Below are 15,662 nucleotides of genomic sequence, written 5' to 3'. Positions count from 1 at the left end.
ACTGCGTGCGCTGTAGGTCACTGTGCACTGATGGGGACACTGTGCTGCAGCAGACAGACATTGAATCAAGGTCCTGAGTCACTGTGATCCAAAGTGCCGATGGCACTTATCACAACTCACAGAGTGGAGGGATCTCCCTGGGGTCCTGGCAAAATTCCCCGTCTGGCCCTCTCAATCTGGTCATTTGTTAATCCCCCCAGTTTAATTGGCTAGAATAAAATCCCTCCCTCCCACCTCATGCGATGTGTGGTGAGCATGCTGGCGCTATGTAAATGAGATGTATTACTATTCTTCTTTGAATGCTCCTGAGTGGGATTCATTACCCCTCAGGACTGGCGTCTCTCCCTATTTATGTCACCACTGCATCACTCTTGTTTTGCTTCACGACATCACTTCCTGTTTTGCACACACACACACACACATACACACCTACACATACACACACACACGCACACACACACACACACACACACACACAACAATCTGATGGTTATCTGTTGGTTACATTATCTGTTATTGGGTTCCAGAGACATTATCTGTGACAGTGAAATACATGCTTTTGTGTTTAGCTGATTAAGAGCTGTGAGACCTGACAAAAAGAGGACTCCTTTTTATTTAATAGAATGAGTGACTCAGAGAAATTACTCAATGGTTCAAAGAAAATGACCCCACACTTTTGAGTCAGCTGTTGCATTAGTGCTGTTTAACAGTCGAGATTACAAATAACTCTGATGTTTGTCACGATTACATTTGCAAAAAAGACGTGATTTCTTCAAAAATAACCTTTTCAGGACATGCATGGCTGACTAAGCTATGACAACTACCACTAGCCACTCTTTTATCACTGTTCATACAGTGTCTGCCCTATATTGGGAGTTACATTTACATTTTGAGTCACTTAGCACTCTCATTGAGAGAGACTCACGAAGCAAGGGTACAAAGATGCATCGAATTCGGTCACTTGAACAACCGACAGAAACGTACAGTAAATGTCAGACCACACCTGACCATGTGTCGTCAGCTTATACGTAAACATTTGATATCCTACAACCACAAACTGATTTGGTTTGGCTTGCGCAGTTCCTTTACCTGTGGAAAAAAGGGGGCTTGGCTGGCCAGAGGGCATGGTAGGAGATGCTTCTCCCCCATCATGTCATCTGTTTCTCTTTATTTATTTATTTTTTTTTTTTCCTCCCTTCATCCAACCATATTTTTTGGAATTACCAATTGTATCTCACCATGACAACCTCTGAATCCGTGCAGGAGTACTGAAGCAAGAAAAATGCAATCCTCCAATGCACGCACATGCAGTGAGATGCTATTTTTCACAAAGTACACTAAAGTAGAGCTGGTACTCAATGGAGGATAACCATTACTCTACTGATGTCATCCAAAGAACTTGCAGACTACTGACACGTTGCGGAGTCCCTAAGAGCAGCAAGTTGAGCGCCCCATGGCCAGCCCCTATCCTTAGTGGAAGGAAGCCACTTTTCCTCTGTCGGCCCCATGTTGGCAGATGATATGGCTGAGACTGAACCTGAGCCATAGAGCTTGAACGGAAGTGGAGCAGCTTCCCCACTGGGCGACTTAGCAGTCCCACAATGTCCTCCATGCTGTGTTACTTTGGCTCTGGAGTCTCTTGCTTGGCTCCTTCAGGCTCTTCTCAGATCAATTTGTGTTTGTCAGATGGAGCAGGAAATCTCCCGGTTCCAGCGCAAGATGTCTGACCTGGAGTCAGTGCTGCAGCAGAAGGATGTGGAACTGAAGGCCTCTGAGACTCAGAGGACCATCCTGGAGCAGGACCTGGCTACCTACATCACAGAATGTAGTGTGAGTGTCCTGTGTCTCTCTGTCTCTTTCTCTCTGTGTCTGTCCCTCTCTCTTATAAACAGTAATATTCTGTGTTATATTTAAATATAGTTAAATATGCATATGTATATTGCTCATTGGTCAGATTGATGGGTAGCAACTAACCAGTCAGACCCCATGAAATTTCATCTGCATGACCTGTTAATGTCAGTAGTAAAGGACATGTGTTTTCAAGTATAACAGTATATCAAGTATATAAGTATACAAGTATATAAATCTACTTAAAGTCTCTGCTGTATATATCTCATGTCTGTCTTTCATTACCTTTTTTTCTATCTCATTTGCTCACTGTCTCTCCATCTTTCTCTCTTTATTTAAACAGCAGTATCGCCATAGCAATTACAACATAATTACTACATGTAAAAGATAATGTTTTAACTGTGCATAAGTGTGTAAAGCTAAGTGCATAGAAAAGTGGCTGTTGTGATTGATTCATGATCTAGAAAGTTCATCCTACCATGGATAAACAGCAGCTTGAGAGGCTGAACCATTATAACATTATATTGCAAACTGAAGTGGGGCAATTCTTTCCATACTGAGAAGTAAGTATGGGACATTGCGCATCTGTGTACTGGGGAGGCTAACTGGAACATGCCCAGGCAGGGCTAAGTCAGTGCTCAGTCAAAACTGACTGACAGCAGCTCTCAGAGAGGGGAAGCTTGAAGTACTTTTTAAATGGTCACTACACAAAAAAACATTTCAATATTTTAAAGAACATAGAAGTGTAATTGAACTGAAGTAAAGTGAAATGAAAGGCTGTGTGACGCTGTACTTGTTTCCCAACTCATTTTTTGGGAAAGTGGTTGGTGGCCGGAATGAAGCTGACAGGGTCTTAGCAGAAGCAGACACAGATGCAATCTGTCTCAGAGTAAGGCTTAAAATAACAGTTTACTCATGGAGCGTGTTCCTCTTCCACATGTTCCACATGCATGCGTGTATGTGCACATGTTTGTGTCTCCCTGTGTGTGTGCACGCGTGCGTATGTGTATGTGGGCGAATGTGTGTCTCCCTCTTGGTTTGTGTGCGTGCGTGCGTACGTGTGTGCACACATGCGCCTGTGTGCGTGCACGTGCACCCGCGCGTATGTGCTTTTGCGCACACGTGTGATTGTGTGTGTGTGTGTGTGTGTGCGCGCGTGTGTGTGTGCGTGTGTGTGTGTGCATGCACACAGAGTCTGAAGCGCAGTCTGGAGCAGGCTCGGATGGAGGTGTCTGAGGAGGATGATAAAGCTCTGCAGCTGCTGCATGACATCCGGGAGCAGAGCAGCAAGCTGCAGGAGATCAAAGAGCAGGTAGGGCCCTTTATTACACCCTACACTCTAATTCCCCGTGCGCATATATACACCCCTATGTGTTTACACCCCCTGTTCCCTTTATTAGACCACTATGCTTCTATCACATCCCACGCTCATTTATTACACCACTGTGTCTCTTTATTACATCCCTGTTCCCCTTTATTATAGCCCTGTGCCCCTTTATTACCCTCCTTGTGCATGTTAATATACACCTAATAACAGCATAAGAAGGGTAACTGGCCTAAGGAGGCACTGAAATATGTATGACTCAGTCACTCAAAAGCGTGATAACATGGGTGTCATCTTCAGCAACAAGGATTGTCACTCCAGCCACTTTTCATTAATTTAACTTAATTGAAAGGGAATGATGAATGAGAATGATGGGATGCCTGCACCATGGCAACTGCTGCTTCTGTCACGGTCATCGTCAGTGTGTCATCACACTCGTCGGGAGGAAGTGTGTTGTTTTAATTGTGCCTGGCTTTCTTTTTCCAATAATAAACCTGAGGCTCATTCACTCCTAACAGGAGAGTGAGACTTCCTGTACCCCATAATCAGTGGCGTTGCCATGTGCTGTCGATCAGTCTTGTTTGAACCAATCAAAACACTTCGCACTTTTGTTCAGTCAGTGGTTGGATGGCTCAGTCAGTGGTCCAGTTCATGACTGGTTCAAATCAGTTCCTGATGTCCAAAATGTGCAGAGGTAGATCGCATTGAATTACCAACGGTCTGGTCGTGGAACTCTAACACAGACCAGCACACTGTCAGACACAGAGCAGCTATGACGGGTTACACCACTGAGGGATCTTTAAAACTTTGATAAGTCATTACATTTTCAAAGTCTGCATGTATTAAATTTTAATGTCTGTAATTAATCTGGAAGTCATCAGATGCAGTCACATCTGTTGCCCTCACATTTGTCTTTTTTATTTTGCCTGTTCTCTTCTGGAAAAAAAACAACACATTTTTATCTCATTGGGATTGGCTCCATGTCTGAATAAAAGTTAATAACTAGATAAATTACTGGTTAATCAATAGAAAAATATGAGACGTTTAATCTTCTCGTTCAGTTCTGAACTCATGGTGTTTATCATAATTGTGACTGTTTTACCTTTTAAATTTGATGGGTTCTTTTCCATGACACCTTTTAAACAGTGCAGCATTAAGGAGGAGAGCAGAGGCCTCTCATTTACCGCTGTGGAATGGCAGCTTTAACAGTGTCCTCATTAGCAAGCCAATCCACCGGCGCAAGAACGAGTCTGGATTCATTAGCTAAATGTACTTAAAATGGTTCGCTAACGACATTTCTGTGTGCAGAGGGAGCCAAGATTTGAGCTGCCAAACTAACTAAGCAAATTAAAGAAAAAAAGTCATGTCAGATTGCAATTTCAGTCACATCTGGTTAAAGTAGTTAAGGTTAAAGGTTAATTTGATTGAGGAATAAAATGTCTGACTGTAGAAACTGCAGTGATGGACAGATCGCCTGATTTCCTGGCTCCTTCTTTTCTTTCCTCTCTCTTCTCTCTCCCTCCGCAGTCACTCTCTTCTGTCTCCCCATCATTCTCATGCTTGCTCATCTCTCTGTCGTTTCATTATTTCCTTTCTTTTTTCTTCACTATAAATAGATTAATTGTATCATCTGTGCTATATGTGAGGAAATCCTTTCTGAACTGAATCAAGACATCTTACATGGTAATAATATCAATAAACAACATATCAATAGTATCATCTCTTGGTGATATTATTATTATCCCTGTGCATTGTTATTATTATTATTCATCCAGAAGGACAGTAATGCAGTTCATATTCTGTATTTCAGTATGCTCAATGGTAAGTTATGAATAAACAAAACGACTACATACATTGGCAAATAGACATGTGACAGATGCAGGCATAAGCTTTAATGGAACCAAGCTTGTAATCAGAAGATGTCAGGGTGAGATCCTGAGTAGGATGCTGTCATTGTGCACTCAGGAAAGCCACTTAAACTTAATTGCATCAGGGAATGTCCACCTGTGTAGATGATTAGTGTGTGAATGCAGTGTGGAGTGTGGAGGACTGGGCCTAGCATCTGCCCAGCAAATGCAGAAACGCCCGTCATGTTGACAGTTGGGCTAAACCTCGTCCCCAGGAGTACCATGCACAGCTGGAGGAAATGCAGGTGGTCATCAGGACTCTGGAGGAGGACCTGTCTGCGGCACGTCGCCGCAGCGACCTGTATGAGGCAGAGCTGAGGGAGTCCAGGCAAACCAGCGAGGAGCTGAAGAGGAAGGCGGTGGATTACCAGCAGAGGATCCAGAAGGTGAGGGGCTCCAAGCCCATTTTACACTACCACAGAGTTCACTCAGGGGGACTTACTAAAGTGTTTGTGGTTGTGTTTTTGTTACTGACAGGCCAAAGAGCAGGGAAAGGCTGAGGTGGAGGAGCTGCTCTGTAAACTGGAAAAGGTGAGACATGGTACCTGTCCCTGCATTTTTGTGCTGTTGCTGCTACATTTTTGAAGAGTAAAGAGCTGAAACTGAAAAGATTTTTGAGCATTTTGCACCTTAAACTGTGTGTGGGGGCATGTAGATGTGTAGGCGGGGACTGTGTGTGTGTGTGTGTGTGTGTGTGTGTGTGTGTGTGTGTGTATGAGTATTTGTGTGGGTGAGTGTGTTTATTTGGTTGGTGTGAACATCTCCATTATTGGCTCTGTTGTATTGATTCGTACCACACTGTGTTTCAGAACAATGCAGAACAACAGGCAAAAATACAGGAGCTGCAAGACAAACTTGCCAAGGTAAGTATCAGTGAAAAAAGGTAACTATCAGTGGGGAAAATAACACCCGGCTGAACACATCCACATAATAAGGGCAGCTGCAAGTCAAGTCTGATCATCTGTCTTCTCTGTCCAATTTAGTGTGATTCCTTTTTCCTGGGAGATTTTGATATCTCTGCAGTGTATGGAGTAAAATGAAAGACTGCAGACAGACTACACACATGGACTGCATGTTATGATTTCCCAGAGGAGATTCTGTGGCCTTTATTCAAAAACAGGCTTAACTGAGAATTGGAGCCTCGGGGCCGAAATGGAGCAGGGCATGCTACAGCGTGTAGCTCTTGATCCCACCAGCACCACCATCTTGTAGCCTTTCACACATCATCCATATGCAGAGCCATACAAGATTTATAAACCTCGTTGCCACATCTCTTTTCACCAGTGATCCAGTATAATTCATTATCAGATGCGCTCACACAACTCCCAAGCCAGACTTTCTCCCCCCTCGACAGCTTGTTAATGATAGCCATGATTGTCATGAAGTGTGTCCAAACCATAATTGCATGGCTCAGACGATTTGGGCTTAGTCCATAAGGGTGCTCGTGGGCTCCTTCCTGGGCAGCATGCAAATCAAAACAGTGCAACAGAAATTAGAATGGCCACGGCAAAGGCGCAGGATGGAGAATATTGCCCGCCATCAATGAATGCAACTCATGTGGGGATCAAACCCCCCCCCAATCCTGCGGCCCTGCCCCCCAGTGACGTAATTGCCAGTTGTCTCCGGAAACATTGCTGCACGCAGGTGTTGCAGAAGCCTCTTTCCAGACTGCCGTGGTTGTCAGCTTGTTAGCAATCTCGAACACGCTGGGAGTGGAGAGAGCACAGGTTCCCTGTGCGAAAAACATGAATATGGATGATCCAGACCATCTGCACAGAATCACGGAGAGGTGATGCGGGTCAGAGCGTGGGAACATTCCCGCCCGCAGAACTCCGGGCCTCCGTTGCTGTGGGTTGGATTCCAGCTGGCGTTTCCATAGTTCCGCTTGTTGTTGCGTTTTGTTTTTCTCGGCGCGGCGAAGGCGGTGAAGGCGAGCACGGAGGCGACGGAGCTCCTGCAGAACGTCCGCCAGTCCAAAGAGCGCCTGGAGCGGGAGGTGGAGCGCCTGCGGAACAAAGCCGACCCCAGCGACACTCTCCGCCGGCGCCTGCGAGAGACCGAGGTGCTGAAACCCCGAATCCGCCTTCAATCCCACTGCAGTGCTCTATCCCACTGTAGTGTACCCTATCCCACAACACTTTCCCACTATGGTATACCCTGTCCCCTTGCAGTATATCCTATCTCAGTATAGTGTACACTTTTCCACTACACTATAACCTATCCCACCAATCTGTACCTTAACCCACTATAGTACACATTATCCCACAATGGTGTACCCTATCCCACTACTGTATATTCCCATACACTACAGCCTGTCCCACTGTGCTATACCCTATAACCTTATCCCACCTTAGCATACTGTATCTCCCTACATTTAACTCTATCTCACTGTAGTGTACACTTTCCCATACAAAACACCCTATCCCACTACAGTGTACTATGTCCTACTACACTATACCCTATCTCACTATACTGTGCCCCAGTACCCAGTGGTCCTAAGTCCTAAGAGGAAAGATGGGGAGAAAGCTGGTGTTTTGCTGTTTATTTCTGCAGAAACAAATAGCAGCCACTCAATGTAAATCGCATTACCATACACACTATCCTACTTTACTTGTGTCGACTGTCTCCAAAGTGGTTATGCAGTTCAATTTGGTTAATTAAAGTTGTTCAGTTTACTTTAACGTTTGTTTTTTCTGTATTTTTGTGCCTGTGCATGTGTGTGTAGGAGGGAAGAAAGTCCCTCGAGAACCAGGTGAAGAGGCTAGAGATGGTGGAACGCAGGGAGAACAAGCTAAAGGATGACATCCAGACCAAATCCCAGCAAATTCAGCAGATGGCGGATAAGATCCTGGTAAGAGATCAGGGATAAGGCTGTCTGAGATCTTCCTCCCTCCCTCGTTGCCCCGCTGCTCCTTCGCTCCCTCACTCGCTCCTCGGCTGGGTGGAGCACAGGCTGGGTCACTCACCTGCCCCTTTCTTATGGGATGTCCCAGCAGCAGCAGAAACAGCACTGACCTGCGTGCCTCTGAGCTCACCTCAGCATGAATGGCCAGCGGTTGCTTCCGGTGACATGTGCACAGTTCTTCAAAGCAAGTCTTCTGCAGATCCATAAGGGGCTGGCGGAGGGGGGTGTTCTTTGTCTGAACTGTATAGCAGTATCTGTATGTTGTTTTTATTTGTGTGTGTTTGACAGTACTCTTGCTGTTTGTGAATGTGTATGCTTGTGTTAGACAGTGTCACTGCTGTGTGTGTGTGTGTGTGTGTGTGTGTGTGTGTGTGTGTGTATCTGATGGTACTGTAACTCCGTTTGTGTGCAGGAGCTGGAGGAGAACCTGCGTGAAACTCAGGCCACCGCCCAGCGGATGGAGGCTCACCTGGTTCAGAAGGAGAGGCTGTATGAGGATAAGATCAAGGTGCAGTCACACATGCCCTTGCACACACACTCTGTCACACGCACACACGCGCACACACACACACACACACACACACACACACACAGACATACTGACACACACTGCCCAAGACATGCGAAAAACGGTGACAAAGAGCTGATGTTCCACAGGAGTGTGTCAGAGTGTCATTCCGTCATTGTTCTTGTTACCTTGTCCTTCTGTCCATGAGACAGGCAGTGTGATACTCTCTCCATGTAATTCTCTGTCTGCCCCTGCAGGTTCTGGAGGCTCAAATGAAGGTGGACATGGCTGACAAGGAGGTGCTGGAGTCCAAACGGACCAAACAGGAGGAGGAAGTCCAGGAGAAGGGCAAGGTCATCAGTGAGCAGCAAGCGGTGAGGCCCGGACTTGTCTTCCATGCGGAAATGAAATGCATAGTAATATATTTTGAAATATGGGATTCAGACCAAGAATACAGTACATATACAATTACAATGAAGTAAATGCAAATCATAAATATATTTCAATGCACCAAAACAGTGAGAATTTACATATTTTTAATAGATAGTTTGGGCTAAAAAAATATATTCTCTACAACATATTCTCAATATATATTGTTTTGTATGGGCCAGTTCAACCTCGTTTGGTTTGGGTCTTTTGATGTCAGGAGTGGGAATGTGGAATATATAACCTTCTGCATTTGTCCTCACTGTTTTTAAAGCTGTCTTACAAATGAAGATCTGCATTGGATATATTTTATAAAACAGTTGCTTACAATGTCTCTCACTCCTGAAAGTATGTTCCGAGGATCTCAAAAACATAGAAGTGTGTTTCCTGGAAACGTTCACATTGCTTTGAGTTTTCATCATCTTACTTCAGGGATGTGACCCCTTAGGCTTTAAAAATTCTGACAGATTTAGAAATTGGAATGGACATTGTTGTGGTGTTTTAGGGAATAAAGATTTCAAAATGTGATGTTTGAGGTCCACAGTATAATACCTTTAGTGTATGTGAGACCGGGATTATTTTCTGTTGTTTTTGTTGGTTTTGTTATTGCTTTGTAGTTAAAAGATGAGGTTAATATCAGTACCTTGGCATAAAGAAATGGTTTATAAATCCAGGCTCTCTGCATTATCTGGCCAATCAGATAGTACCACCAGTTAGTACTAGACTAACAGAGTGGTAATTACTTGGCATGGCATCACTCTGTCCTGTGTGAATGTTTTGGACTGCTACCATCAGCCCTCAACAGGATATTTGATGTGTTTTAAAGTGATTTGGACATTCAGCCAAGCTTTCATTCAAGTTGCAATGCAGTGTCATTTCTAATGCTCTAACTATTTCCCTGAGTAAGGGAACATAAATTGAAATAAGTGCCACATAAGTAAGTAAATACTGATTGTCCTACTGGCTGCTGTTCTTGGACTTTCCCTTCCAGACCATCAATGCCATGGACTCAAAGATGAAGAGCCTTGAACAACGGATTGCTGAGCTTTCAGAGGCCAACAAGCTGGCAGCCAACAGCAGCATCTATACACAGCGTAACATGTGAGTGTCTTGCGGATCCCAGTACGGCTCTGGTAGCCAACAGCATTCATCTACGCACAGTGGAACATGCATGTGTCTCACTGACCCTAGTCTAGCATTGCTGGATGGACAAGGCTGCCCACCTTCACCAGGTGAACATTGGTCACACCCCCACCGGGTGGATATTAGCCACGCTTCCACCCGGTGGACGATTGTGTGTGTCATTCTGTGCTCCCAGGCTGCGATGGCACATGGACCGTGCCTGACTGGTTATTCCCTTCTTCCACCCACTCTGGTCTTGTAACTGGAAAGAGGTTCTGATGGTCGTCATTCCCAACTCCCCTCAGGAAAGCCCAGGAGGAGATGATTTCAGAGCTGAGACAGCAGAAATTCTACCTGGAGTCACAGGCTGGCAAGCTGGAGGCCCAGAATGCTAAGCTGGAGGAACACCTGGAGAAAATGAGCCAACAGGAGCAGAACAAGAAGAGCCGTCTGCTAGAGCTGGAGACCAGGTTGAGAGAGGTGAGAAATGGAGACACACCTAAAGAAAGAAGTGGAGAGAAAGAAAGTATCAGAGAAGGAGACTGAAAGAGAGACACAAAGAAAGGGAGCAAGCCTCTTGGTTTGGCTAACTTCATAAGAAGAAGAGAAGGCCAGAGCGGCTCCCATGACCTTCAGAAGGCTGCCTGTCAACTGTTAACCCTAGCATAGGAACTCAAGAGCTGAAATCAACAAAAAGCATAGTATCATAAATAAGAGTAAATATGCCTGTCTTCAAAATCACAGTACGTACAATACACAATACATACTCTCTGCTACTTTTATAAAGCAATGCTGTCAGAAATGGGCCCTGGCAGTACTCTCTAAAAGTGGAAAGTGCTGATCTTCTTAAAGTGGTAATTCACTTCATGTAAGCAATTTGAGCTTGAACTTGATTGAGAGAGTAAAATAGTGAGACAGAGAGAGAGCTTCAAAGAGTGACAGAGACAGAGTATTAAAAGAAAACACGAGTGCAGAGAGAGTGGGTGTAAAATAGAAAAACAATATCAAATTAACCAATAAGCATAATTTTTTCTCAAATAAAGCTCCCAATTTTATGTCAGTGTCAACACTGTACCACGTACTGTCCTCATGTGCAGAAACTGATGCCATTTGTTCCTCAGGATTAGACCTCTGTGGAGATATAAGCCGCCATGCTATCCTTCTGTGGGGCAAGACACTGACCCTCCAGGGAATCAGGGATAAACCCAGACAGGATCAGGCTGGGGGGGGGGCGTGTGGGGAGGGGGACAGAAGGGGACGTTTATGAGGCTGGGGGAGAAAGCAGTTAGTATAGTCTGCATGTAATACCAAGGGTCCTGGATTTGACTACCCAGCTCAGGCCTCTGCTGTTGAGGAAGGCCATTTCTCTCACTTGCTATTGTAAAATTCTGCCTCAGCTGCCTCAGTTAACAGCACCGTCTGAGAGAAACAACTTCAGGTAAGATAACAAAAAGCAGAACATGCCACACAGCTGACTGAGCATGTGACCCTAATTTTATGTGCTCCCCCCCCCCCCCCCCCCCCCCCCAAGATCGGCCTGGAGCATGAGGAGCAGAAGCTGGAGATCAAGCGGCAGGTCACGGAGCTGACGCTGTCACTGCAGGAGCGTGAGGCCCAGATCACCGGGCTGCAGGCTGCAAGGGGAGTCCTCGAGGCTCAGCTGCAGCAGGCCAAGACCGAGCTGGAGGAGACAACCACGGAGGCCGAGGAGGAGATCACTGCACTCAGGGTGAGAGTGGGCGAACACTGACAGCACTTGCACTATACTGGTATAAACACTGATGCTACTATACTGGCATATGTCCAGATATCAAACGTGCACTATATAGGTATATGTAAATGCACTGCAGTGAGGTATTGATGATGCACGTACACAGCATCAGTATAAACTGATGCTACACTCTATACTGACACTACACTTTGTACTGTGGTGCATATGTTGATAATACTTTCTTAATTGCTCACAGGCTCACAGAGATGAGATTCAGCGGAAATTTGATGCGCTCAGGGACAGCTGCTCGGTAGGTAGTGCCCTCTGACCCTGCACAGTACTTCCTACCAGGTTGTGTGTGACTGTTTCGTAATGGCAGTGTACCGTTCTGTCAGTGTGACATGTTGCATATGTATCCACTATGTGGAGGGCAGTACAGTCAAACCTTGAATGCCATCCCATCCCTTTAGGGCAATGACTTGGCTGGACTTCATTGTAGGGATCAGCAGTATGTAGCACCTTTTGCATAAGTTCATTTCATTTGCCATTGCAATTTTAGTATCAGTACCATTTTGCAATTATATTATAGAGTGATCTGATCTGATTTTACCTGTGGACACATTGTTCTATGAATATAAAGTCAAAGAGAAAGAGAGAGAGAGAGAAGGGTAGGGGAGTGAGAAAGAAGATAGGGGAGAATGCCCTCTCTGCTGTCTTACCCTAGTGCAGTCGTATATAATTTAACTGCAGAGTGTGACTCCTGCTGTCTTCAAAGCCCTTGAAACAGGTGTCCCCCTGCATCAGTCTAATCTTAACATCACCACCTGACTGCTTTTTGATCTTAACATCTGCACCACTCGAGTGGGCCTATTTGACATGCATTGCAGCGCTCCAACCCAGTGGTTTTCAGCCTTGGCTCTTTAGCATGCTGTGTGTGCTGGATTTGATTGCAGCTGAGTTCTCAGCTAATTAGATTAGACTAAAACCAGTATACTCTTACCCTAGGCTCAGGCCTGAGAAACACGGCACTGACCGAAATGGCACAGGGCCCAGATTCAGCTCAACAGCCCTCTTGCTTTGGCACCTTTGAAGGGGAAGTGCACTTTGGCAAGTTCTTACAATTAGAGTGATGGGAGTTCTGCGCCCCCCCCCCCCCCCCCCCCCCTCCAGGTAATCACCGACTTGGAGGAGCAGCTGACACAGTTGACCCAGGAGAACGCAGAGCTGAATCGGCAGAACTTCTACCTGTCGAAGCAGCTGGACGAGGCGTCGGACGAGAGCGAGGACCGCCTACAGCTCAGCCAGGAGGTGGACCGTCTGCGCAGGGAGGTTGCCGACCGCGAGATGCACCTCAACAACCAGAAACAGGTGAGGCTTTGCCCTGACCGCAACTACACCTCAACAACCAGAGACAGGTGAGGCTTTGCCCTGACCGCAACTACACCTCAACAACCAGAAACAGGTGAGGCTTTGCCCTGACCACAACTACACCTCAACAACCAGAAACAGGTGAGGCTTTGCCCTGACCGCAGCTACACCTCAACAACCAGAAACGGGTGATGCTTTGCCCTGACTGCAACTACACCTCAACAACCAGAAATAGATAAGACTGTGCCCTAACTGCAACAATTGCACAGTAACACCCACAAACCTCTTTAAACTGTATCTCAGTTCCACCTCAATCCCTGTCCCCGAACACCTGCTACCTCTAGTGCTTGCTGTTTATTTTACGTGTAGTATTGCAATGTATTTTCTGTGTTCTCAGGACTGATGTATGGTAGTATACTTGGCTTCCCTTGTCTAGTGAGATTGCACAGTTTAACTTGCAGTAGGGCTTGAATAGCGTTATGCTCACACTCACTAGTCTGTGAGTGTTGTTAGCCTGGTCTGCCACTGTTGCTTATTCAACTTGAATGGATACATTTTTCTTCTCTTGTGCTGGAAGTTGTTCTGGATAAGAGTGTTTGCTAAATGAATGTAATGTAATGTAACAAACAGGTGTGAGAAAGCCATCAGGTACCTCATGAACTTAAAGGTCAGCTCTGCCCTTTCAGGCTGCAAGCTTTTATACACACAAACGCATGCAAGCGCACACACATTTCCAGACCTGCCCTGATGCCCCCCCCCCCCCCCCCCCCCCCCCCCTTCCTCCTCCAGAACATGGAGACCCTGAAGACCACATGCTCCATGCTGGAGGAGCAGGTGCTGGAGCTGGAGACCCTGAACGATGATCTGATGGAGAAGGAGAGGCAGTGGGAGGCCTGGCGCGGGGCCCTGGAAGATGAGAAGAACGAGGCTGAGAGGAGAGTCAGGGACATGCAGAGACTGCTGGATAATGAAAAGCAGAACAGGTAAAGCACTGACGCTGCCATACACACACACACACTCCTTGTCATACACGCATATATGCAAACATGCATTCACTGTCAAATACAGATACATAAAGGCATGCACACGCTGTCATACACACTGACATAGACACCAACTCACACTTACTGTCATATGCACATACATATACACTGTCTCACACACACACATACACACACACTCACACTCGCACACATATACTGCTATCGTCAGAGGTTGTTTGGCACAGTGTTCAGGTCCATGTCTAACAGAGTGAGCCCCCTGCTGATCTCTGTCCACAGGCTGCGTGCGGAACAGCGCAATTCTGAGTCTCGGCAGGCGGTGGAACTGGCAGTGAGGGAGCACAAGGCTGAGATTGTGGCCCTGCAGCAAGCCCTGAAGGAGCAGAAGTTAAAGGCTGAAAGCTTGTCTGATACAGTGAGTCTGTCTGTCTGCATTTCTGTCTGTCACACTCTCTGCCTCTCACTTGTCTGTGACCCTCTGTTTGTCTGTATGGGTACCTGTCAGTCTGTCTTCCTCACTGTCTTTCCTCACATTGTGTGTAGGGGAAAATCCACCTAGCTGATTCTCTGAAGCCTGTTTTGTATGTTTGTTGGATGTGCCTGTCTGTGTGTCAGTGACTCTAGAAGCCAGTCTGATCAGGTGACCAAGTTTGTCTTTCTCTCATACAAGGGACTGATCCCCCCCCCAAATCACTGATGCTGGCTCCCCTTTGAATTTGTGTAACCCTCTGTGGCTCAGGTAAACAAAGAGGCTCTCCCCTCCCCATGGGTCACTGACAGCTCTCTATGACATTCCCCCCCCAGCTAAATGACCTGGAGAAGAGACACGCCATGCTAGAGATGAATGCCCGCAGCCTGCAGCAGAAGCTGGAGACGGAGAGAGATCTCAAGCAGAGACTGCTAGAGGAGGTAGAGAGAGAGTGCACTCTACGCACTGTATAGATGCAACACTCTACGTATGCACACGCACACACACACTCACATACACACACTCCCTCATATAAACACACACTCACATACACTCACGTACACACACTCCCTCATATAAACACACACTCATATTCCCCATGTTGTTCTTCTCAGCAAGGTAAGCTGCAGCAGCAGATGGATCTGCAGAAGACGCACATTTTCCGCCTGACGCAGGGCCTGCAGGAGGCGCTAGACCAGACCGACCTGCTCAAGACCGAGCGCACTGACCTGGAATATCAGCTGGAGAACATGCAGGTGAGACACAAACACACAAATACACACACACATACATAAATACACAAACATGCGCACACAGGCATACACTCACCCATATAAAGATAAAGCACAACAAGCTGTGCAGTTTATACGCACCATATTGATGGTTTGCACTTTCTTGTCATGGGTGCATGAAGGAAATCTTGTTGGCCAGGAATGCTTTTCAGATCCATTAAAAATGCACATGAATAAGATGAATTTGCAACGAAATTTATATAAGCCAAGCACTTACATAATTGATCCTATAATTATACCTCAGATTTGCTTTGAAACACCTCCTCCGATGCCATGGCAGAT

The 15,662-nt window shown here is 46.1% G+C and overlaps 1 protein-coding gene across 1 annotated transcript in view; it reads left to right on the top strand.

The window, feature by feature from the left end:
- LOC118777521 (citron Rho-interacting kinase-like) overlaps nucleotides 1-15,662 on the top strand; it is a 46,481-nt gene that overhangs the window by 11,764 nt on the left and 19,055 nt on the right. Inside the window, exons 3-20 of the mRNA XM_036528539.1 lie at nucleotides 1,687-1,830; nucleotides 3,041-3,160; nucleotides 5,295-5,465; nucleotides 5,557-5,610; nucleotides 5,889-5,942; nucleotides 7,001-7,141; nucleotides 7,805-7,930; nucleotides 8,397-8,492; nucleotides 8,750-8,866; nucleotides 9,910-10,019; nucleotides 10,346-10,520; nucleotides 11,572-11,769; nucleotides 12,008-12,061; nucleotides 12,922-13,119; nucleotides 13,909-14,102; nucleotides 14,400-14,535; nucleotides 14,925-15,029; nucleotides 15,204-15,344. Of these exons, the coding sequence (XP_036384432.1) occupies nucleotides 1,687-1,830; nucleotides 3,041-3,160; nucleotides 5,295-5,465; nucleotides 5,557-5,610; nucleotides 5,889-5,942; nucleotides 7,001-7,141; nucleotides 7,805-7,930; nucleotides 8,397-8,492; nucleotides 8,750-8,866; nucleotides 9,910-10,019; nucleotides 10,346-10,520; nucleotides 11,572-11,769; nucleotides 12,008-12,061; nucleotides 12,922-13,119; nucleotides 13,909-14,102; nucleotides 14,400-14,535; nucleotides 14,925-15,029; nucleotides 15,204-15,344 (2,334 nt within the window). The remainder of the gene's footprint in view (nucleotides 1-1,686; nucleotides 1,831-3,040; nucleotides 3,161-5,294; nucleotides 5,466-5,556; nucleotides 5,611-5,888; nucleotides 5,943-7,000; nucleotides 7,142-7,804; nucleotides 7,931-8,396; nucleotides 8,493-8,749; nucleotides 8,867-9,909; nucleotides 10,020-10,345; nucleotides 10,521-11,571; nucleotides 11,770-12,007; nucleotides 12,062-12,921; nucleotides 13,120-13,908; nucleotides 14,103-14,399; nucleotides 14,536-14,924; nucleotides 15,030-15,203; nucleotides 15,345-15,662) is intronic.

This window comes from Megalops cyprinoides, chromosome 5 (genome assembly GCF_013368585.1).
Source record: "Megalops cyprinoides isolate fMegCyp1 chromosome 5, fMegCyp1.pri, whole genome shotgun sequence".
Taxonomy (NCBI): domain Eukaryota; kingdom Metazoa; phylum Chordata; class Actinopteri; order Elopiformes; family Megalopidae; genus Megalops; species Megalops cyprinoides.
Note: the sequence above shows the minus strand (reverse complement) of the source record. Positions and strands in the feature narration are given on the sequence as shown.